The sequence below is a fragment of the Melanaphis sacchari genome, unplaced genomic scaffold (genome assembly GCF_002803265.2).
Source record: "Melanaphis sacchari strain LSU unplaced genomic scaffold, SCAv2.0 Contig10_pilon_pilon, whole genome shotgun sequence".
NCBI lineage: Eukaryota > Metazoa > Arthropoda > Insecta > Hemiptera > Aphididae > Melanaphis > Melanaphis sacchari.
The window spans coordinates 3,791,739-3,813,054 of record NW_020270420.1 but is presented as its reverse complement, the minus strand read 5'-3'; the positions used below and the strand labels follow the sequence as shown (position 1 = coordinate 3,813,054).

General features: G+C 24.1%; 1 protein-coding gene across 1 annotated transcript in view; it reads left to right on the top strand.

Annotated features, from left to right (window-relative positions):
• The first annotated feature begins 486 nt into the window (after nt 1-486).
• Nucleotides 487-21,316, top strand: part of LOC112603609 (tyrosine-protein kinase Dnt-like) — a 68,383-nt gene continuing 47,553 nt past the window's right edge. The window contains exons 1-3 of the mRNA XM_025352273.1: nt 487-1,039; nt 6,094-6,209; nt 18,336-18,463. Of these exons, the coding sequence (XP_025208058.1) occupies nt 6,113-6,209; nt 18,336-18,463 (225 nt within the window). The 5' untranslated portion in view covers nt 487-1,039; nt 6,094-6,112. The remainder of the gene's footprint in view (nt 1,040-6,093; nt 6,210-18,335; nt 18,464-21,316) is intronic.

Genomic DNA, 21,316 nt, shown 5'->3' with positions numbered 1-21,316 from the left:
GGTTTTTATTTTCTCTGTTCACATTTTCTCGAAATAACGATTCAACTATTAATTTATTATTATTATACGCGTCTTCTATTTTCTAACCGACGCCCGACGGTAATGACTGCAATATGTGGTTGTAGAGTAGACATACGGAAGATTTTTTTTTTTTTTTTAGCGCATAAGCGTGGAACTACATGTTTTTCGAATAGCGTTGCCCGGAAAGAATAGCAATAAAAGTCATCCCGTCAACAGTACTAATGTCTATCTATCACATTTATTGTTATTGTTTTATATTTTTATTTATTTATTTTTTTTTTTTTATGCATTCCGTCCGACTCTGTGGGGAAATCCATTTGCCTTTGAAATGTAAACGATAAGAAACCGAGAATCGAGAGACCCGTGTTTACGACGGCACGCGCGGTCCACAACATGAATATTTGATGGCCGGACGGGGACGCGGTCGACCTGCAGTACAGTCGGCGCGGTTGCAACGGGTGTGCACCACGCCGTTTAACGCGGTATACCTACGACGAGACGTATTTCCTCGGTAGGGCCGGCACATTGGTGCAACTGCGGTCCGGCGGCGACGGCGCGCGACGTGCCACCGACATCGACTCCGGGACACCACGTGGGCAACAGTTCTCCGCGTGTCGCCGCCCCGGTGTGTCGCGATTGCCCCGCGCACGAGAGCCGACGGCCCCGTATCACGTTCGGTGGTAACATTTTTTCCAAGTATTATATATTTTCGCTATCGCGGTTAGTTCATGGAAATAAAAGAAAAAAAAAATTAGCCGATCGTTTCGATAATTATAAACTATAGGCAACTCTACCGTTGCACATAGACCGAAACGTTATTATTATCATTATTCGATAGGAGGTTATTACAATACGAACCGTGTGTAGAGAGGGACTTACATGTACCTACAATAACCTAACCGGCTTGGACCGTGTTCTATAGGGGAAAAAAATTAAAATAGAAATGGACCATTGTGATACAAAACCTGACGGAGACGGACACTAGATTGTTGAAATAAAAAGAAATAACAAAAAAAAGGTAAAAACAATCATATTTTGATGATTTTTAGATTTTTATTTTGCTATAAATAATAATACCAATTCGTAACGTACTATATTATATCTACCGTATTTGATAGTGTACCTGATAATGACCTTTATGTAAATAATATACATAATTTTAGATAATATCATGGACCATGGTATACAATATACACATGATGTAATATGGTTGTACTTGGTTGATAAGCAATTTTACGTCACCGAATACTATGTTCGATTTTATAAATCGATAAATAAGTATACTATGTGAAGAAGATTAAAATCTGAATAACGTACTTATGTTTCATTCGTTTTTTGAACATGTTTAAAATTTTGGTTTTCACCTAAAACGATAAATTTATTTTGATTACTACAAATATTACGTCATGTCAGGAAATATACTTTTTTTTCCATTAAATTTATTAGATAAATATAAATAAATTCATATAATATTGGTTAGATTCATTACGATGCCATTTTAGATAATATTAATTATTATTATACAATATAGACGTATTAAATGTATTTGTTATCATTAGATATATATATATATGATTTTAGGTATAAAATAATTTAAAGGTGTTGCTTATTTATTAATTATGATTATAGTAAGCGCTTTTCTTCAATATATTCCAAACGTTGATATAATATTTTAGAGTGAATACAGTACTTTTATTGTATAAAAATCAATTTTGTTATAAGAGTAGGCATTTTTACAGTAAACTGTAAAATGTATCAAATACACGTGTTAACAGTAACACTGAACACCTCGGATCTGAGGAAAATATTTTGGTTACAATACGATTGATAATGTTTTACCTTTTTTGGCATACATTTGAGAACGCTCAAATGGAACAATGAAAATTATAACCTCCGACTTAAAAACACGGTTGTACTATTGAAAATGAAGTTCTGCGCACGTTGCCTATAAATTACATGTATATATTATTACACAGTATACAAAAGTTAAAATAATCAAGCAATATAGAAAAAAATAATGAATTATATTTTAATCCTTCGATATTGATTTCCCACAAGTGTTAAATTTTATTAATCTTTCAGAACATTTATTTTTATTTTACCTCTATACAATTGTATTGTTTTTAAAAATGTTTTTTGTTTAACTAAATATCTGAGTAATGAATTGTAAAACATTGTATTTATATAGATTATAATTATTAGTGGATTCAGTAATATTTTATCTCAAAAAACAATAGGTAGGCAATCATTAAACTTAAAATTTGGATTTTCAAACTATTATGTATTTGACAACGTTGCGTGGAATTATAAAAACTAAGCGTTCTCAATTGTAATAACCATAAAGGTTTCAAAAAGGTATAGAAGATAATGATCGTTTTCAATTGTATTTCTACCAATATTTTATATTTTTGAAAAATTCTTAAGAATAGACATTTCTAATGATTATTTATCTTGATATTTTACAGTTTTTATATAAATGTACGTTTACTAATTTTTCAAACCAATGTAATTATACTTAATGTAAGTATGTTTATATTTGTATAAGGTGGCTTTACAATGATATTTATAGTTTTAATTTTTAATTTTGAAAATCTATGTTCTATAACCATAGTTGATATAGATTGATAGTATGTTTAAATGTTTAAATGTACTATATTTAAAGAAAAAATAAATCAATAATTTTATATGAGTGTTTTAAGTTTGAAACTAAACTACTAATAAAAAATTGCGATCTATAACGTAGATATTGTATTGTTTAATTACGATAACTTTACTATATTATGTATTTTTTTTTGTTGATTTTAAAACATGCAATACAAATTTAAGGATAATTGAACAATATAGTCCTTAAATGACTAAAGCTTTTATAGTCATTACTCATTACTTATTAGTAAACTACTAAATTTTATTAATTTATTTTATGATAACTTTAATAAAAAAAAAAAAAAAAAATGTTTTTTAACCGCTATTGTAGTACTTACACTTCATTTAGAATAATTTAAAAATACCACGATTTATCATCGCATTATTTACATTCATTGTACACTATCTAAATTTATCTTAAATATAATCCGTATAATAAAAGTTATACAGTAATATAATTTTGAAATTTCATTTAACTGTACTTTTCGACTTTTGTTTGTTAAGCTGGAATTTATCTACTAATCTTGAGCCTTAACTTAACGTTTCATAAAATATATCTGAATATGAATAAAAATGCAGTAAACATACCTATAATAATAGCTATATTGCCTGTACTTAACATAATATTATTGTACGTTACATCTTAATTTTTTAATCTATTTTACAATATTTTTAAAATTGTTGGATTTGCATTCTCATGGTATTGTAATTTTGAGTACTAAAGATAGTTAAAATATTTATTTTAATTCAAGTTTTAAACTACTAGGTTTCTAATAATCAATACGGCTACTTATATACAATTTAAAAATAAATATTTTGAATAAAAATTAATATTGTAATTTACAAAATAGTAATCGATCTTTTCAACGTGTTGTATGTATTTTATGTTTATGTATACCTAAAATCTAAATATTATATTATTAACTTGGAAGGAACCCTTGGGCATTATCACATATATGCATCGTTGTACTTGTATTCCCATAAAACATATAGTGCATACATAATAATTTTCACGGATTTATTTACCACAATACCGCATGATTATTATCTATACATATTTATGTACGATACACAAGAATTGAGTACAATAAAAATATGTTGAGCCTATTTTGACAGGCGATCAACTGAAAGAAGAATAACCTTTAAGGACCCTATACAAAAACATTACGCTTGTAGCTAAACGGAAAATGATGTAGGTACATTAACACAAGGAAGTCTATTGAAATTGCTTAAATTTAATTTTGCTCAACAGACAGGAGGAATTAAAAATAAATCCTCATAATAAATATATATTTGACATACATAATAAATCGAACATAATGCCCAGGTAAAAATATTGACAACTTATATGTTTTTTTTTTTAATATATTTATGTATAAATTATAGAATCTATAGAGGTCTATTATCTCGTATATTGTACCTTTATTTAATCAATAGTTTTATATATTTCAAATTTTTTGTCATTGGTATTATGTTTATGTATGATTCATCTATTATATGAATAAAATGATAAATATATTTAATAAATAAGGATAGGATTAATGCTTTTTTTATTAAGTAAATAAATATTTATTAATTTTATACTAGGTACACACATAAACAATACTATACAATTTTTAATGCAACTCGATTTACGACAATAATAATAAAACGATTTAAAAATGTTGTAAATGGTAATTAATAAAAAAAAAAAAATTAAAAATATATAATTTATTCGAAGAGACAATGAAATAAAGATGGACATGTTTATAAAAAATTGTGAGATGATATTTTTGAAATGTTTAAATGTAAAATGTATAATAGCTAATTAATTGTATAACATTAAACTATGAGTTATAGAATTAAAAATTTAACACTTTATTAAAATATAAAATATAAAAAAAAGTAATCAATTAACCTAACTTAACTAATTTCGTTGTGAAGTTAAAATAGCAGAACAAATACCCAATAACTGTTCTTATAATATTTCATACAATTCTTTTTATTTGATTGTTTATGTTTTTATCACCAAATACTTAAAAATATCTTTTCTTGATTAAATTTAAGAATACTGGTAAATAATTAATATCTTATACATTTACTTTTATTTTATTATATACTTTTCTTTAAAGTAAGGACGGTTACTTTAAGCTAATTTCTTTTCTACATCATTGATCTCATATAATCTGCCATGTTCCCAATGATTTGTATCAAAATAAAAACCCTAATTTTGAAACTTAAATCTGATTCAAATAGACATTTATCGTATTATGAACAACAAACACAATTTTAAGAAATTTAAGATTAATTTATATACAGTGTTTTTTATTTTTTAATTAATATACTCGTATATTATAGTGTATTAGCAAATAAAACACTTCAATAATTCAACTGCTAAAAATTGATCAATATAATATAACATAACATGGTAATAGTTTTAAAGATTTACTGTAATTAATGTTTTAAACGCTTATAAAAGAAAATTGTTCGCTAAAGTTTTTGCGGTATTTAAAAAATAAATAATATATAAGATAATAGTTATCTGTATTTCAATCCAACTGAATAAATATAGAGTAGGTAATTTAACAATAATAGTGACGTGATTTGTTTAATAATTTAACTATAGTTGAAACTTTAAACTCTAGTTTCATACATTTATATCATATCAGTTTTCAATTTGTTTTTATAAAGACTGATAAACAATATTTATTCAATAAATAGTTTATTACTATACTGAATTTTTAGGTCTTTGAAATTTAAATTGCCTTAACTAAACAATAAAATCAATCTAAATATTTTAAAAATGTTATTGTGTTAAGAAAATAATAATATACGTATTGGTTAAAAGTTTCAAGTTTCGTATACATTATTTTTTGAATTACAACAAATTAACTAAATATCCAATATTTTAAAATTAAAACGTGAAATAATTGTGCATTTGTATTTTTGATATTTTATGAGTTCCGTAAAAAACTTATGAAAAACCGTGTTATTATATTTTCAAGTCTTAGCTATGAAAGCAAAACTGCATTAATCTTTAACTATAAAATAATATAAAATGTTTCTTGATTTAATGAATTTAAAAAATTTGAACTTCAAACACTTTAAAAAATTGTGACTAGGAATGTATTTTAGTATTTTTTAATTTCTTTATTAAAGGTTACGGCCATTAGTCATACTTAATTTACATTAATGATCTCATCATTTAATATGCTAACAGAATTTAACGAGTTCTATAACTGCATCTCTGCATGTTCCATGTCGGCGTGTGAACGAGTACATAATATTACTAAACTACAATATATATATGACTTTTACAATGTGTCCATGTGGTCTATATAATTGCATAATTGTAACATAATTATAAAAAAAATATGTTTATTATATATATATATATATATATATAAACGTGTGTGTACATGCATATAAGATATATTTTTTATTTTACAGAACAACAGTATACACACAGATGGGGTTCATCACTATTGTCTTACTATATTGCTTGTCAAGTGCAACAGGTCATTTAAATGTATTCATCAGTCAAAAAGAAGTCAAAAGGATTATGGGTTAGTATTTCACTTATTTTAATAAAATAATATGTACCTATTGATATAATGTTTTATTTAATCAAGTTTAGAAACCAGGTATGTAATAATAAAAATTAAAAGATAATATTGAAAGCCTATATTTTGTTTATAATACCATCAAAGTGTATTTTATTTTGATGCTCAGTTCTTATATAATATGATGGGTTATGATTCGCATTCATGTTATGAAACCTATACAAAGGGTTCATAATTATAGTTTATATATTCTTATAAACTAGCCGTTCAATAGATTGACGCATTTAGTTGTGTTGTAGAATAACACGATGAACAATTTGCATAATGATTATTCACTATATAGTTTTTTTAAAAAAAACAAACAATATTATCCGACGTTAAAATAACCTTTTCACCAATATTCATTTTACTTACCACGTTTGTTACCTCAACTCGATTTAAGTTAGTATTGTATTAATTCCTCAGAAAATAAATTATTGTCTTATTACAAAATTATTATTAAATACCTATTAAATATGTATGAATACATATTTTTTCTAGTTAATACCTATAAATGAATGGTGTTTAATATTTTTCATTATACTATTATGTTTACGTGTTTCTTATTTAACCTAAGTAATCATAATATACATTAACCTAAAAAAAAAAATTAGATAGTAAATACTTAAAATTCGATTTCATTGTAAATTTCAATAAATGTTTTTTAAATTTTTGAAAAAAATATTTCATCTAATATATATATTATATTATATTTCTTATAAAATTAAAATTGAGATAATGTTCAATGAATATAATTGTTTAATCAATAAGAGTGCTTAGCTCTAAATTAATTGAAATTCTTACATAATTCTATATTTTATACTATAAAACCTAATTTAAAGTGTTGAAATATTTTCTTTCATTACATGTAAATTTGTTTTATTTGTTTGTGTGGTATTTTCGTTAAAATTACGTTTCGTATTTTCTTTTCTTTTATAACTACATTTCATTTCTAAACGTTTATTTAACAGCACTTCAATCGTGGTTATTCGTTTATTTTCATTTTTATCCTTCTACTGCTTTACTCGCTTCCTTATAAAATATCACAATTTTTATTTTCTAAACGAAGCCGCATGAAAAATGTCTATAGTCGCCTTATTCGAAATTAGATTTTGCCGTCGTCGTTGTCTCCATTAAACTTGGTGGGCGCTGACAAAGAACCCTTTTACACCACTAGCTATAACATCGGGTGTTTGACCTTAAAAAAAATAAAGTGCGTTATTTGAAAGCTCAAAGCTTTTCATGTATAAAACAAGATACCTAATTGGCAACTCCTGTAAGAGGGGAGGTGTTGAGTTATTCGTGAGCCAATCGAAACAATGTAATATTACAAAATTAAACGCTACATAATAAGGATGGAAGTGGGAAAAAGATAAAAGTAAAGTTAAAGTTAATGAAGAATTAGATTATTTTAACTTTTATTCGTTATAAACGAAAAATACCCCTCTTATTTTCATAGCTTCAGAAAATATATATAAGTATTTTATTCACAATTTCTTTAAAAAAAAAAAAAAAATAATAATATTAATTTATTTTTGATGAAAAAGAATAATTATTAATATTGTAAAAATATACTCGTATTATGTTTTTTTAATCTTATAAATAATTCTGTTCAATTTTTTTCTTATGTATCTTAAAAGTTAATGATCTAAAAATTGTTGATAATTTTTAAGTTTCTTTTATTACATGTTGTACATTAATTGGATATTTGTACCAACTATTCTATATATTACAATTTATAAATTTTTAATCATTTTAATGATTAAATATTAATTTACAAACCAATAAGTTAAATACTCTACCTATTAGCTATGTATAAGACATATGTGTATAATAGCGTCCATTTGGATGGTGTTGTAACTTTACACATATTAAAAATAAAAAGTCATCGACTGATGAAGCTCAACAATGCACCTATTTGATGAATGATAAAACATGTACCAATATTGGTGTAAAGTCTAAATTATATATATTATATTCTGTAAATACCTACTAAAAAGTGCACCAAACCTCATACAATTCGTGAATATGTTTTTAACTTCATATAAATGTGAATAGTTAATACTATTATAATTTATTTTATTTATATTTGAGATTTAATTTTAGTACTTTTGTATAAAATTGGTAATTGGTCATATCCTAAAATAATAATAGTACCTATGATTTGTAAATTAAACAATTTCATTTTGGTTAAACTGAAATATTTATCGTGTATAATATTTAAAAAAATTCATTGCTAATATTCAATTATACTTACTTTAATAATATATTCGTATTGAACAAACAGTATATAATGCTATAATATTTTTAATGTTTATGTAACAAATCTTTAAGTCAGAAATTCTTGAATTATCTTGGGCCTACACACTTTATATACTTACGTGTTAATATATATATATATATTATAATGCTTTTAAAAATGACATATAAATAAAAAAATTCGATCTGAAATGGATTCTTAAAATTTATGAGTAGAGTATAAGTCTCAACCTCTATTATATATAAATTATATTTATTTATATGCCTTTTAATATTAAGTCGGCTATTTATTTTATTCTTTTTTCTTCATTTTTGAATAATTATTATCTGTTATTTATAAATTTATTCATATTAGTGTAATTACTTCGTATTTCTTTGCAGCCACCACGAATCAAACTTAAAAGAGGTTTTCATAACTTAATTCCTATTTATATTAATTAATAATTGTATACATTTTAATAGAATAAATAAAAAAAATAAATAAATAAAGTCAATAAATATCCATTTTTAACAACAAATATAATGTTTATAAGTCTTATAGAAATATAGATTATTAAATATATATATGTATAATATACATTGTATATGTAATATATAGATAAGTATGTATATTTGCTAGTATTCGTTCAAATGAATTTAAGCAAAATTATCTTTGGGCATATATAATCAGGTGATTTGTGTACTATGGATAAAATGTAGTAAAATTATTATAGTCACGTTTGCTGTATTAAAATATAATTAACCTATATTCAATTAATTTTACCTCTTTGAACATATTACTGTTATGTTACGTATCCATTGTAGTTAATACTGCGTTTTGTATTAAAGGTCTAAGACTACCTAGTCAATATATACTACGCACGAATCAGATTTAATTTATATATATGTATATTATATTTTCTGGAATAATAATTTTTTAAATGTCACACAATTTTAATTAATGCATAGAACTAATATCAATTTATCAATTTATTAATTTATTAGATATTTTGAAATGTATTGGTTGTAACTTATAAGTAATAACGATACTAATGTAATGTACCTTCATAATTTAATGATGTATTTTTTTTAAACTTTATAAATGAAAGCAAATTAATCCATTGATAATGTATATATGTACACAAAAATCAATAAAAAAAAATACCGGTACATTTATTTTAAACCCATATGTCAAAAACAAATTAAATACATAGTGGTTTTTCCTTCACCCCAGAATCCTAGAATGGCGGAAAACGTCACTTGTTTACAAAGCTATATTGTTTTTTTATTGTTATTATTATTTTGCTAATTGAATCTACAGAGACCCTACTCATGTCCTCCGCAATCTCAATAGTTTGTTTTTGCATCAGAAGGGTTTCTTTATATATATATATATATATATAAATATAAAGAATAATATATATATATATATATATTTAAAAAATAAATATTATTACAGGCTTTTCTGAGAGAGAATTGCAATACTGTTGCCATTCCAGGGGTGGTATATATGCAAAATGCAGCAAGCTATAGGACGATAGTTGAGTGAGAGCGAGAGCGAGAGCGAGAGCTTTTTGGAGTACAGAGCAACAAAAGAATAACAGCGTATTAAACGTTAAAAAGCCCTTAGCCCCGAAGGAATTAATTTTCGTGTGCTGCTTCCGCCTTTTCAATGTAGACTTGCTAACATTAAATATTAACCCTTCGAAAGCTTTTCTCTTTCACTCCTGCTCAGTCTATCTATCTCTCCCCTATTTATTTTTGTGGCATTTTAACAATCTAGAACAATACGATATGACCATTTCTCTTTTTCTTCATCGTTTCATTTTGCATTGTTATTCTACGTTAATGTATTAATTTCAACTGTTTTTTTCTTGATACGCGTTACGAATTATAAAAAAAATTATACCTAATTACAATAAATTAAAATTCATTTTTGCCGTTTTTAATAAATTAATAATCAAATAGGGTGAACGGTTATTAAATTTAATGAAAAAGCGAGGTGGTTCTATTTCTTCTTGTTTCATTACGATTCTTATGATTATTTTTTTTTTTATAAATAAATTATACAATTTTTAAAGCTTTTAATAAGTTAAAGAAAATTTGACAGTTTTTTTTTTTTTTTTACCAAAGGATTATATTATTTCTAACTTTTATTATAATAATATGAATCATTAATATGTCATGTCACCTGTGTCTATTTTATCTGTACTAGAATTATTTATTTTTGATCTCTAAATTCACGTCTTTAATAACCAAATTATAATAGAATAGTACCTATTTATTTTACAGTATAAAAACTATAATATCTTTGGTTATATTAACACTAAGAAGTTAATTCAGAGAAATCCTATGATAAAGATACTTGGAGATATATTTTTTTAATCTTGCTACCTTTTGTATTTTATCTTTTTAAATTCTAAGTGAAGCGATGAATGTATTGATTTTATAATGATGAATCTGTGTGTGTACCTTTTTCTGCCTGTTATCACTTTTTAGGGTAGTAAAAATATTTTGATTTTTAACTTTGGGTGTGGTTTCTGGTAAATAATTAGATTAATTAGGTACATTTGGAGGTAGAAAGTAAAAAAAAATGTCCTAGAAATTTTTTTAATAATTAGGAGAAACAAAACATAAAAACTATTGGAAAATTACAGATTACAAGTATTTTGTAGTAAAAAATTTGTAAAATCTTTCATTTTTTTTTAACTAATGTTTGAAAATTGAATAATATATTTCTTATAAGTATTTCATATTAAAGTTAAGAATATTATTCTTTTATATTTGATCTTTTAGAATTTTTTATTCTCTAACTCCCAAAGAGTCAACTACAATAGCCAAAATCCTCCTGAAAGTTAAAGATTGAAGCATTGTTACTGCTTTTAAAGGTAACACGAGATATTCACAAAAATATATACCATTGTAAAACTAATAAAATTATCAAAGCAGAGTAATCGGAATCTAAAACAAATAGTACTAACAGAATACAATGAATTTAGTCATAATATTTATTCAGAAATTAAGTAATTAACTTGTAGAATTCATTTTATATAGAGTATCATATTAAAATAGTTTTAAAAATTTTTTTTTTAATAAAATATAAATGGCAAATGCAATTCATGTTAAAGTCAAACAAAAAATAATACATTTTAATTATAAAATACTTTCAAAGTAGAAAAACATATTTTTGTGAAAATTCGGCAAACGTTAATTATTAACCGAACGCAACGCTTTCAGTAATAAACTGTTGTATATTCATCATATGTTATTTTTAATTTAAAACAAATCTTTTTTTAGCATAAAAGATAACTTATAGGGACTAAAGCAATTTGTTTTATAACTTTTATGGGATAAAAATATATTTTAATTCATAAAAACAACATTATTAAATTTAAAAATATAAAAAAATAATAAACGAAAAAATTCACTTTAAAAAAAAATGTTTACCTTTGTGGATGATATAATATAATTACCCTTATATATATATTATAACTTTAAGTTTAGGTATCTCCCAAGACTTAAGGATATATTCTCATTTACCTTTTTATGTCGACGACGGATATTAATTTAATAATATATACTAAAAATAGTTAGTGTGTGAATTATTATTATTATTTTTGTTATATTTTATGAATTAAGTAGGTATAATTTAAATGTTATGTTTTAAATTTTCATTCTATGAGTAATCTTAAGTTGTCTTTGCTAGGATTATGTTGAATAACTATTTTTAATATTTAGTATGATGGAAGTACGATTACAATTACATTATTTCTAAATTATGAAATCACTTTGTGATTAATATCTTTAATAAATCTGCAGTACACAGATTAGATTATGGCTTATACAACATAGCTGGTGACTTAATAATATAGATTAAAATCAAGATTTATTATATTATTAGTAGGTATTATAATAAAGTATCAAATATTATATTTTTTCAATGTTTATGTTTTATTCTATTCACCGCTAAAATAAAAATAAAAAACAGTCGCTCAGGGCGGTCGTGAGTTTTCCAAAAGGTTTGTCGTGTAATTTTCTTCCTCTTCCTATAAGCCCTCGACCCAAAGTAAAAAAAAAAAAAAAAAAAAAAAAATGAATTCATGGAAAATATGAACGAAAGAGGAAATTACCAATAAAGTTTAATATAAGGAAAATACACAGAACATACGTACTCTGTACACATATACTTAAATATCTAATACATATATATATTTACATATCAAACCGAGACTTTAACTTTTGTTTGAAAAAAATAAAAAAATCATTCGTATGTTATTATATATTGTGGAAGTTTCAAGTGACTTCCGTTTGTTGAGTTCTATAAATTTTATATGGATTTTTCGCTCGTGTAGTTGTGCTTTCCGTACTTTTGTTGGCCATTCGAATTTTTATTCTTCAAAATCAACTATAATTCAAGTCCTTACTTCAATTTCTTGTATTCTTACACATAAAAAGTTTTTATATTTGTTCTAATTTATGATACAATTTTTTCGATTATTGAATTTATGGTAAATATATTCCTCAAATATTTAAAAATTATTAAACCTATTCGGTAATACATTTATAATAATTAAAATATTCACATTTAATAGTCTTATCACTCTAAACCAAACAATTTTTTTTTATTATTTATAAATAGATCTAATATATATAATAAATATAATACAAATCCATATTTTTACTGTTGTTATAGTGTGACAATAAATTTACAAAACGGATACAATTACAATTTTTGTCTATGAAAATTTATAAAATTGTACAATTTTTTTGTGGTATTTAATTTTTTTAAAAACATTAAAATTATAAATTGAAAAAATTATTTGAATTGAACATTCTCGATGAAAATTATATATAAACTATGCTAGTAACAAGTATTTAAGTTAAATTATTATAATAAATTCGCAATCGTCCGACTAATACAAAATGTTTTATTTGTAAAAAATATTTATTATCATATGCCTAAAGTTTAAATTGTGCGTATAATTAAAAACTACTGTGAAAAAATAAATAAAATATATCTAAAATACTTATCATTACATTTATGATATAAACACTATAAATAGACATGATGAATTTGAAAATAATAAAGTAACATAGTATTTATAAAAAGTATACCTACTATATGCAGATTATAATCTTGATATTTGAACACTATTCATATAATAATTGAAGCTTTATGAAAATTATTACGTTTGTTACTGATAATATTGAAACCTCCCCTTTAGTTTTTTATGGCTCAATACAAATTCGTTTCATAATGTTGCTAAGCCATGTATGTATAAGTTATTTTGCATATTTAATGCATTTTGACGCATATTAATGTATGGTGTATTATATTTTTATGGGGTTCAAGCGCGTGTATGAGTATAAAAAAATACCACCCTCGGCTTATGAAATTCTTTTTTGGTTTTTAATATTTTTCTATATATTAATATATAAACAAACAAAAACCAGAGAAAAATATATTTTTTTCATGTTATTATGTCTTTTTTTTTCATGATATATTTATTAATTGTTCTATAAAAATAATTATTTATTGTTATCTGACCCGTATTTAAATCGTCTTTATTTGTATTTTAAATAATTTATGAATTTTTAAACAAAAATTAGTTTTATATCTATGTAGTAGTATAATTGTATTTGACAAAAGTGTGTAGTCAATTTAATAATATTATTAAAATCATTATTTATTACAAATAATAATCGTTTTTGAAAATAACTGGTAAATATTTAATTATATAATTAATGGAATGGACAGTTATTACAACTTTTTCTCATTTTTGTGTAGAGATAGACTAAATCAAATTCTGTGCTTTTGATCCTACAATTCAATTTTGCTGACGTAAGTCTGAAGCAGCTCTTGTGCGTTTGTGCAGTGTCCAAGGGGCGTATAGGATAAAAGAAACAGCGTGACGTCCTGCAGGACAGTTTTAATGTGCTCTCGATCATCCCTCCTGAGTGAAATATCGTCCTAGTATTGTTGTTGTTGTCACCAGAGGGTGGCAATTTTTTATGATTATCGTTTAACTACTGGTGCTTGTGCATAATTTATGTATTGATTCTTATATATACTCCCTCAAAACAAAAATAAAAACACGAGTGTTAGCTTGTGATGTTTTTTTTTTTTTAATGTTATTATTATTATTTCTTGTTTAAAATGTTTTTGTAATACAAGAATGCATATCAAATATCAGAGGAGTCATTTTTACATTGTAATTTATCAATTCAATATTAGAAAACGAAAGTATATTATTAGAAACGTATTATTAATAATTACCTAATGAGTAATTATTATCAAATTACTTATGTCGCAAAAAGTTGTATGCTTATGTTAAACACGCCCATAATATATAACGGAGTTATGATAAATCTAATTTAAAAAGTATATAAAATAAAATTAATAATAACTTAAAACGAAAAAAACAACTTATTCTTTATGAGTGTAATAAAAATAATTGTAGTATAACTATTTAAATAAAATGTATTGTAGATAATTTTAATGACCCATAAGGTTGCCCAATTCAAATATCATTTTTAATTTAAGTACGTATTAAAAAATGCATTTATCTACTATGTACGATCATTATAGTATACACGCATTATGCGTGTTTTGTTGATCCATTGGTTGAAAATTAAACTTGTCAGTTATCGCAAAATGTAATTGATTTACAGAATTTATAGAGAATATCGAAAACAATAGAAGGATATTAAACGATAATAATTTTTAAAACAAATGACGCGGTCACGATTACCCAATATATATATAGTCGTTTTTTCTCTTTTCCCTTTATGATTGTTATTTCAAATGTGTATTGGTAATATTAAAACCTTTGCGAGATAGTAGTGGTAGGGAATGCAATGTGCATGGTGGAACAGCCGGCGGTGCAATTAGAAACAGGGGTTCGTAAAGGGCCATTAAAAGCACAACGGAAACGTCAGTACGAGAAAAAATCGCCCCATCACCACCAACCCAGTCCAACCAGGAAAATATCATTAATTTGGTAAACCACTGTAATTGTAAATTGCCCCTAGGAATATAAATCTCGAAATCATTGAAATACAATGTATGCAGGGGACAGTCTTTTTGTTCAACTTTTTAATTTATTTAAAATTTAAAATTTTAATAACGCCTTTTTTTACTGCCAAAAATCCTCAATGTACATAATTCTTTTACTTTTTATATAATCACTGCTAAAAAATATTTATTTCTTGATTTTTTTCTCCTGAATATTATTACAAAGCGTTTCCTTCACAAACGAGCAGTTTCACTTTTCTACACGTTACCATCATGATGGATTGAGCAATCTCCTATAAACGTCTTAATAATAATAGCCATACTCCCTTAGCTCGTTAATAATGTTTACTCCTCACTTTCAACCCTACCTTTATTTATTTTTTTTTTTACTTTAGAAAGAGTTCATTTATAACAATTTACACAGCTATTAACGTTAAAAGTTTCGACAGCTATGTATAATATCTGTCACATAATTATATTTTTTCAATTTTTTATTTTGTTATATTAATTATTATATGTATGTAACATTTAAAATTACACGCACTGTGATGTATGTATACTTTTCTATTATATTCTTTATTTATATTAATTAAAAACAAATTTCAACTAAAAACAAATGAAATAAAATACGACTGGACTGACTATGCAGATTTTTTTTAAACAGATTACGTGACAGAGACTAATGACATGCATACGATCGATTTGGCCTTTAGGGGTAAAGGAAATAGCGTACCACCTGAGTTTTATTTCCATTAATTTCAATTAAGTTTGAAAGTAAAAGCTTAATTAAGATGAAATAATGATTGGAAGTACAACTATTATGAATAATAATATACCGCTCTGACTTTTATAATATCATTTAAAGTAATTTATACATATGTAGTTTTTATAATTCTCATTTAATACTTATGGAAAAATCATTATTTTTATAAAACTGAATAATCTGATTGAGAAATTTAATAAAATTAATACATGTGATTATTCAGTTTATGAAATAAAAAAAAACAATATTTAGTAATTAACTATATTTAAAACGTTTCATTTTTTTGAATTTAAAATAATTTTATGGATTATATTATAAGATAACCTCTACATAATATTATGTATGCGTAAATATTGAACACTGAATTATGGCAACTTGAAACATATTTTCGTATAAAAGGGTGTAAAAATTAATTTAATGGATTATTGTATGAACATTTTATATATTATAACTCTCATTCCATTATTAGTTTGTCTAAATTCATAAAAGTAGTGGATTACATTATTACGTGGAACGGCTTCAAAAAATTTATAATAAGGGTAAGGTTTTTTGTTTTATTCAAAATTCTATAGTTAAAGAAATTGACAAGGATATATTTTGATACTAAATGGCTAAACATTAATAAATAATTAATTCATATTCGTTGTACATTTATCGTAAAAATTGGAATTATATTATTAAATGGACATAGTAATATGTAACTATATAACAACTATAGTATCTGATGTATTAAATATGTTTTACGATTTTTAACACAGAAATGTGATATATACACATATGATTATAGAAAGCGTATATACGAGTAATACATTAAATTGTTTTATATTCAAATAAAAACTTTTTAGTTTATGAATTTGAAACTATATTAATTACAAAAAGTGTATAAAATATATTTGCTTATTTAACGAATTGGATTTACTTGAATCGCGTGTTTTCATTACATTCCACAACTATGACAACGCAGTTCATGAATAAAGATCGATTTCACTGAGTGGATACTGTATATTTTAAATTATGTATACACATGATAAGACCCAATATTTATAATAAACGTGATTAAAATATGGTACATAATTAATGATTATATTATTTAATATTAGAAATATGATATTAAACAAAACTAAAATAAAAATTATATTTTATTTAGAATAAAACACAATGATTTTTTAATGGAATTTTGAGAGAACTATTCTTCACATCTTGCTATCAGAATAATTTATGATAAAATTTATATATTTTAAGTTTAATGAATGAAATAAAAATTATTTGAAGTATAATGACTCATAAATAAATAATGTAACTAATATTTTTGCCATTTTATTTATTATTAATAAGTGAATTTGAGAATTCGTGATGTTGATTTCACCGATGTGAAATTACTTTTTTGTTTAAATTAAGTCATGTGAAACTTCTAGAGAAATTAAACCTCTCTCTCTCTTTCTCTCTATTTTTTTCTCAAAATAATGTAACATTTGTTATCTAAAACCAATAGCTGTTCTCAGTATGTTTAGATCTAAAATTACGATTCTTGATTTAACCTTTGTTATTAAATTGTATTTTTATTTTTATTGTTTAAATACTGGTTTATAGTTATATGTTTTGTGTGTAAAAACTTGATTAATGTAAAATTTTAGTTTTTGATTGAATTAAAAAAAATAACTAAGTACATTAATATATTAATAACACATTATATGATGAGAAATTAACTACAAAATATGATATTTTAATATTTATTCTGCATAGACTAATTATTTGTCATATGTTGTCACTGTAATAATACGGATGCATAATATAATGTATAGCTAATCATATTACACTTTATGAAAATAATATTATTTTATCTTAGTTAATTAGAGTAAAACAACAAATATTATCAAGTTATTTTACAATGATATTTATTATTAATTATAAAATTGTAATTATTTTTAAATCATGATAAAATATAAAGTAAAATAAATAAGTAAATACTTAATTTATTTCATATATTTAAATTCATAGCTGTTTCATAAATATTTTGTAAAAAAAAATATAAGTTTATTAGTAATTTTACGTATAACTACTATTTTTTACCCAGGTTTATCATCTGAACTCTATTATGTTCGTGATGGGGTTGTGAATACATATGCAATGAATTTTGAAGTACCAGTTCCTGCGACTATTGGTGAACTTGAGTTTTGTTGGCAATCGTTAACTCGACATTCGGTAAGTAAAATTATTTTTATAAATGTTTGGAACACTATCTATTGTTCGTATAAAGAGTACTTTTTCATTTTCGAAAAACATTACAATTAAGCATTTTTATTCTTTAGAGGTGCAAAAAAAAGTTTAACGGGCAATAAGTCTCAGATATTATTATGTAACGGACAGTTGACGGTTTAATTAGACGTAACATTAAACCGACTATATGAAGGGTTAGCATTATTTTGACTTGGAAATCACGTAGTGCGTTCAACAAGCGAAACCCCAAAAACTTTTGCCAAAAGGGGAATCATTACGTGATTCATACACTTAAGCACTCATTGAACGTGAACTGTCAAATTATAGAGAAATTGTCGATTTACATTTTAGATTTTCGTATTACATGAATAGAATTTATAAAGTAATACATAATTTTTAAATAAAAATATAACAATTTTTTTTGTTATATAAAAATATGTATTTTATAATTACATTTAAAAATGATCTAATTATACACTAGTATGATTCATAAATTACTTTATGAAATAGTTGAGCAACCAATTTACCAAGTAAAAACAAAGTGCTAAATTAGTACTCTATAGCTACCCTAAGTGCCAATGTAGTAGAGGTTTACTGCTGATATAAGAGAGTAGAAAAATCAATGTAGTGAAAATAAGTTTTTAAAATAAGTAGGTAACTTGTTTTTTCCTACAATCTCAAGATGTTTTTATTTATCATTTATTTTATTGTATTATATTCTTTATTTTTCTATATGTAAGATATTTGGAGTAGTTTTTCAAGCACGCTCATTCCCCTTTAATTATTTAATAATTCATGTATTTAATTTATGGTTTATAGAATGTTAAAATATTCTTAAAGACAATATTTTAAAATACTTTGATTTTTTTATGTCATTTTATGTCCTGTCGTAATATAAACGTATAAAAGTGACTTATTCAAAATTAAAGTACACTTGATAGTTAATATCCATTATACCTATAATAGAACGATTACCTAATTTTATTTGTTACAACATATAATTTTGTCAATATTTGAAATTCAAAATATGTCTTTAAACAAAGTTATCATTGATACGTTTGTATTTTTGATAGCTATTTTTAAATTTCTATTGGAACAACTTTCAAGGAAACTAATTAGATATTTTTAATATTCAAATATTAAAATTGCATTGATTTAAATAATTTAACTGTAATTTTTATTATTATTACTCTAAGATTATTTGAGAATTCAGATACATTGTATAAACATAGGAAAAATTAGACATTTCTATTAGGGTAGACTTAACTATTAAAAATCCGCTATCTTTCCCAGTTAAAAAATATTAACTATATATATTTATATATTTTTTAATATTATAGAAGAACTTACTTATATTTATACAATTAATACTCTAGATTTTGTTTTTTTATTATTATTTGATATAATTAGTTATTAGTAATTTTTTCTTGTATTATATAATCATAATGCTATAATATAATCAAGCTTTATATCAAATTTCAAAAAAATATACCGATAATTATTAAATAACACAGCCTATTCGCGGCATATCGCTGCAACGATAATACGGCCTGTAGAAATTGGCCACTGCTCTTCTTATTTAGGTATTTCTATAAATATGCGTATCTTTGATGAAAACATAGTGTGAATCTTTCCACAATCAAACATAGAACATTATATTGAAATAAATATTAATTAATTTATAAAATAGAAATAAAAATAGCTAAAAATAATTTTAATTTATTGATTTTAACAAAATATACTAAAAATATATTCTTATTTTTATAATCAATATCTTTATCAATAATTACATATGGTAGAATAGTCTATTATGCATCTCTTATCATGTATTATTATTGTAAATGGTGATAAAAACATATATTTATCGTTTCTATCTCTACATTTGGGGAAAATAGCCACAAAAATGTCATTTTAGTGTTTTTTTAAATACAATTTGCTTGTATAATATATTTTTATGTGCCCTATCTATATGATTTCTGAGATCGATAACCTGTTAGTATTAGGTCAGATCATAGTTCTGGCACGACAAAAATTTCGCCTTTACCTAAAAAGTTTTATTAACATTTTTTATTTTAGTCTAAATCCTAAAGTTGCACAATTTAATAACTATATCATATTGATTTGTAATTTAATTGAACGTTTTTTTGTTTTTTTTAAATTATTTGATAAATGATGTTTTAGTTTTGAGTACCTATTTACACGAATTTTTGCTTTTAAATTAATAGTAAGCCATTTTTCTTGAGATTTTTTATTCTAACTATCAATAAAACTTTTTTTCATCAATTTCTAAATGATTTCTTTATTTTTTTTTACAGTACATTCTGATGACTATTAGTTCTTTTAGAGTTCCATAAGTACTTTTTTCTTGTTATGTAGTTTTCTGGCCCCCTAGAAATTGAAGTTCTGGCCAAATCGAGAATTCCAAGTCATCGATAAACGGATATGAAGATTTATTACATACACAGATATTTATAACATGTAGGGTCCTACTGTGGTCCGGATGTCAGTTGTACGGGGAGATGGTGCAAGAGAGAAGTTACACATTATCCCGGACAAGGCTTACTGGCGCCGGCAAACAGACACCCCTCGTTCTTATGACGACGAACATCATTGATTTTATGTACTTCGGGGAAAGCATGGCACATTATCATATTTTAAAAGTTATATGGCATTGCATAAATGGGAAATCGTAAAAAGTTGATGAGGATAAAATATGAGAATTCATGTGGAATTAGTTGGATAACAATAATATTTTATTTTAATTTTCTAAAGTTGACTATAAATACAATTTATTTAATATTTGATTTAAACACTGTTGGCTCATTGTATTATAATATG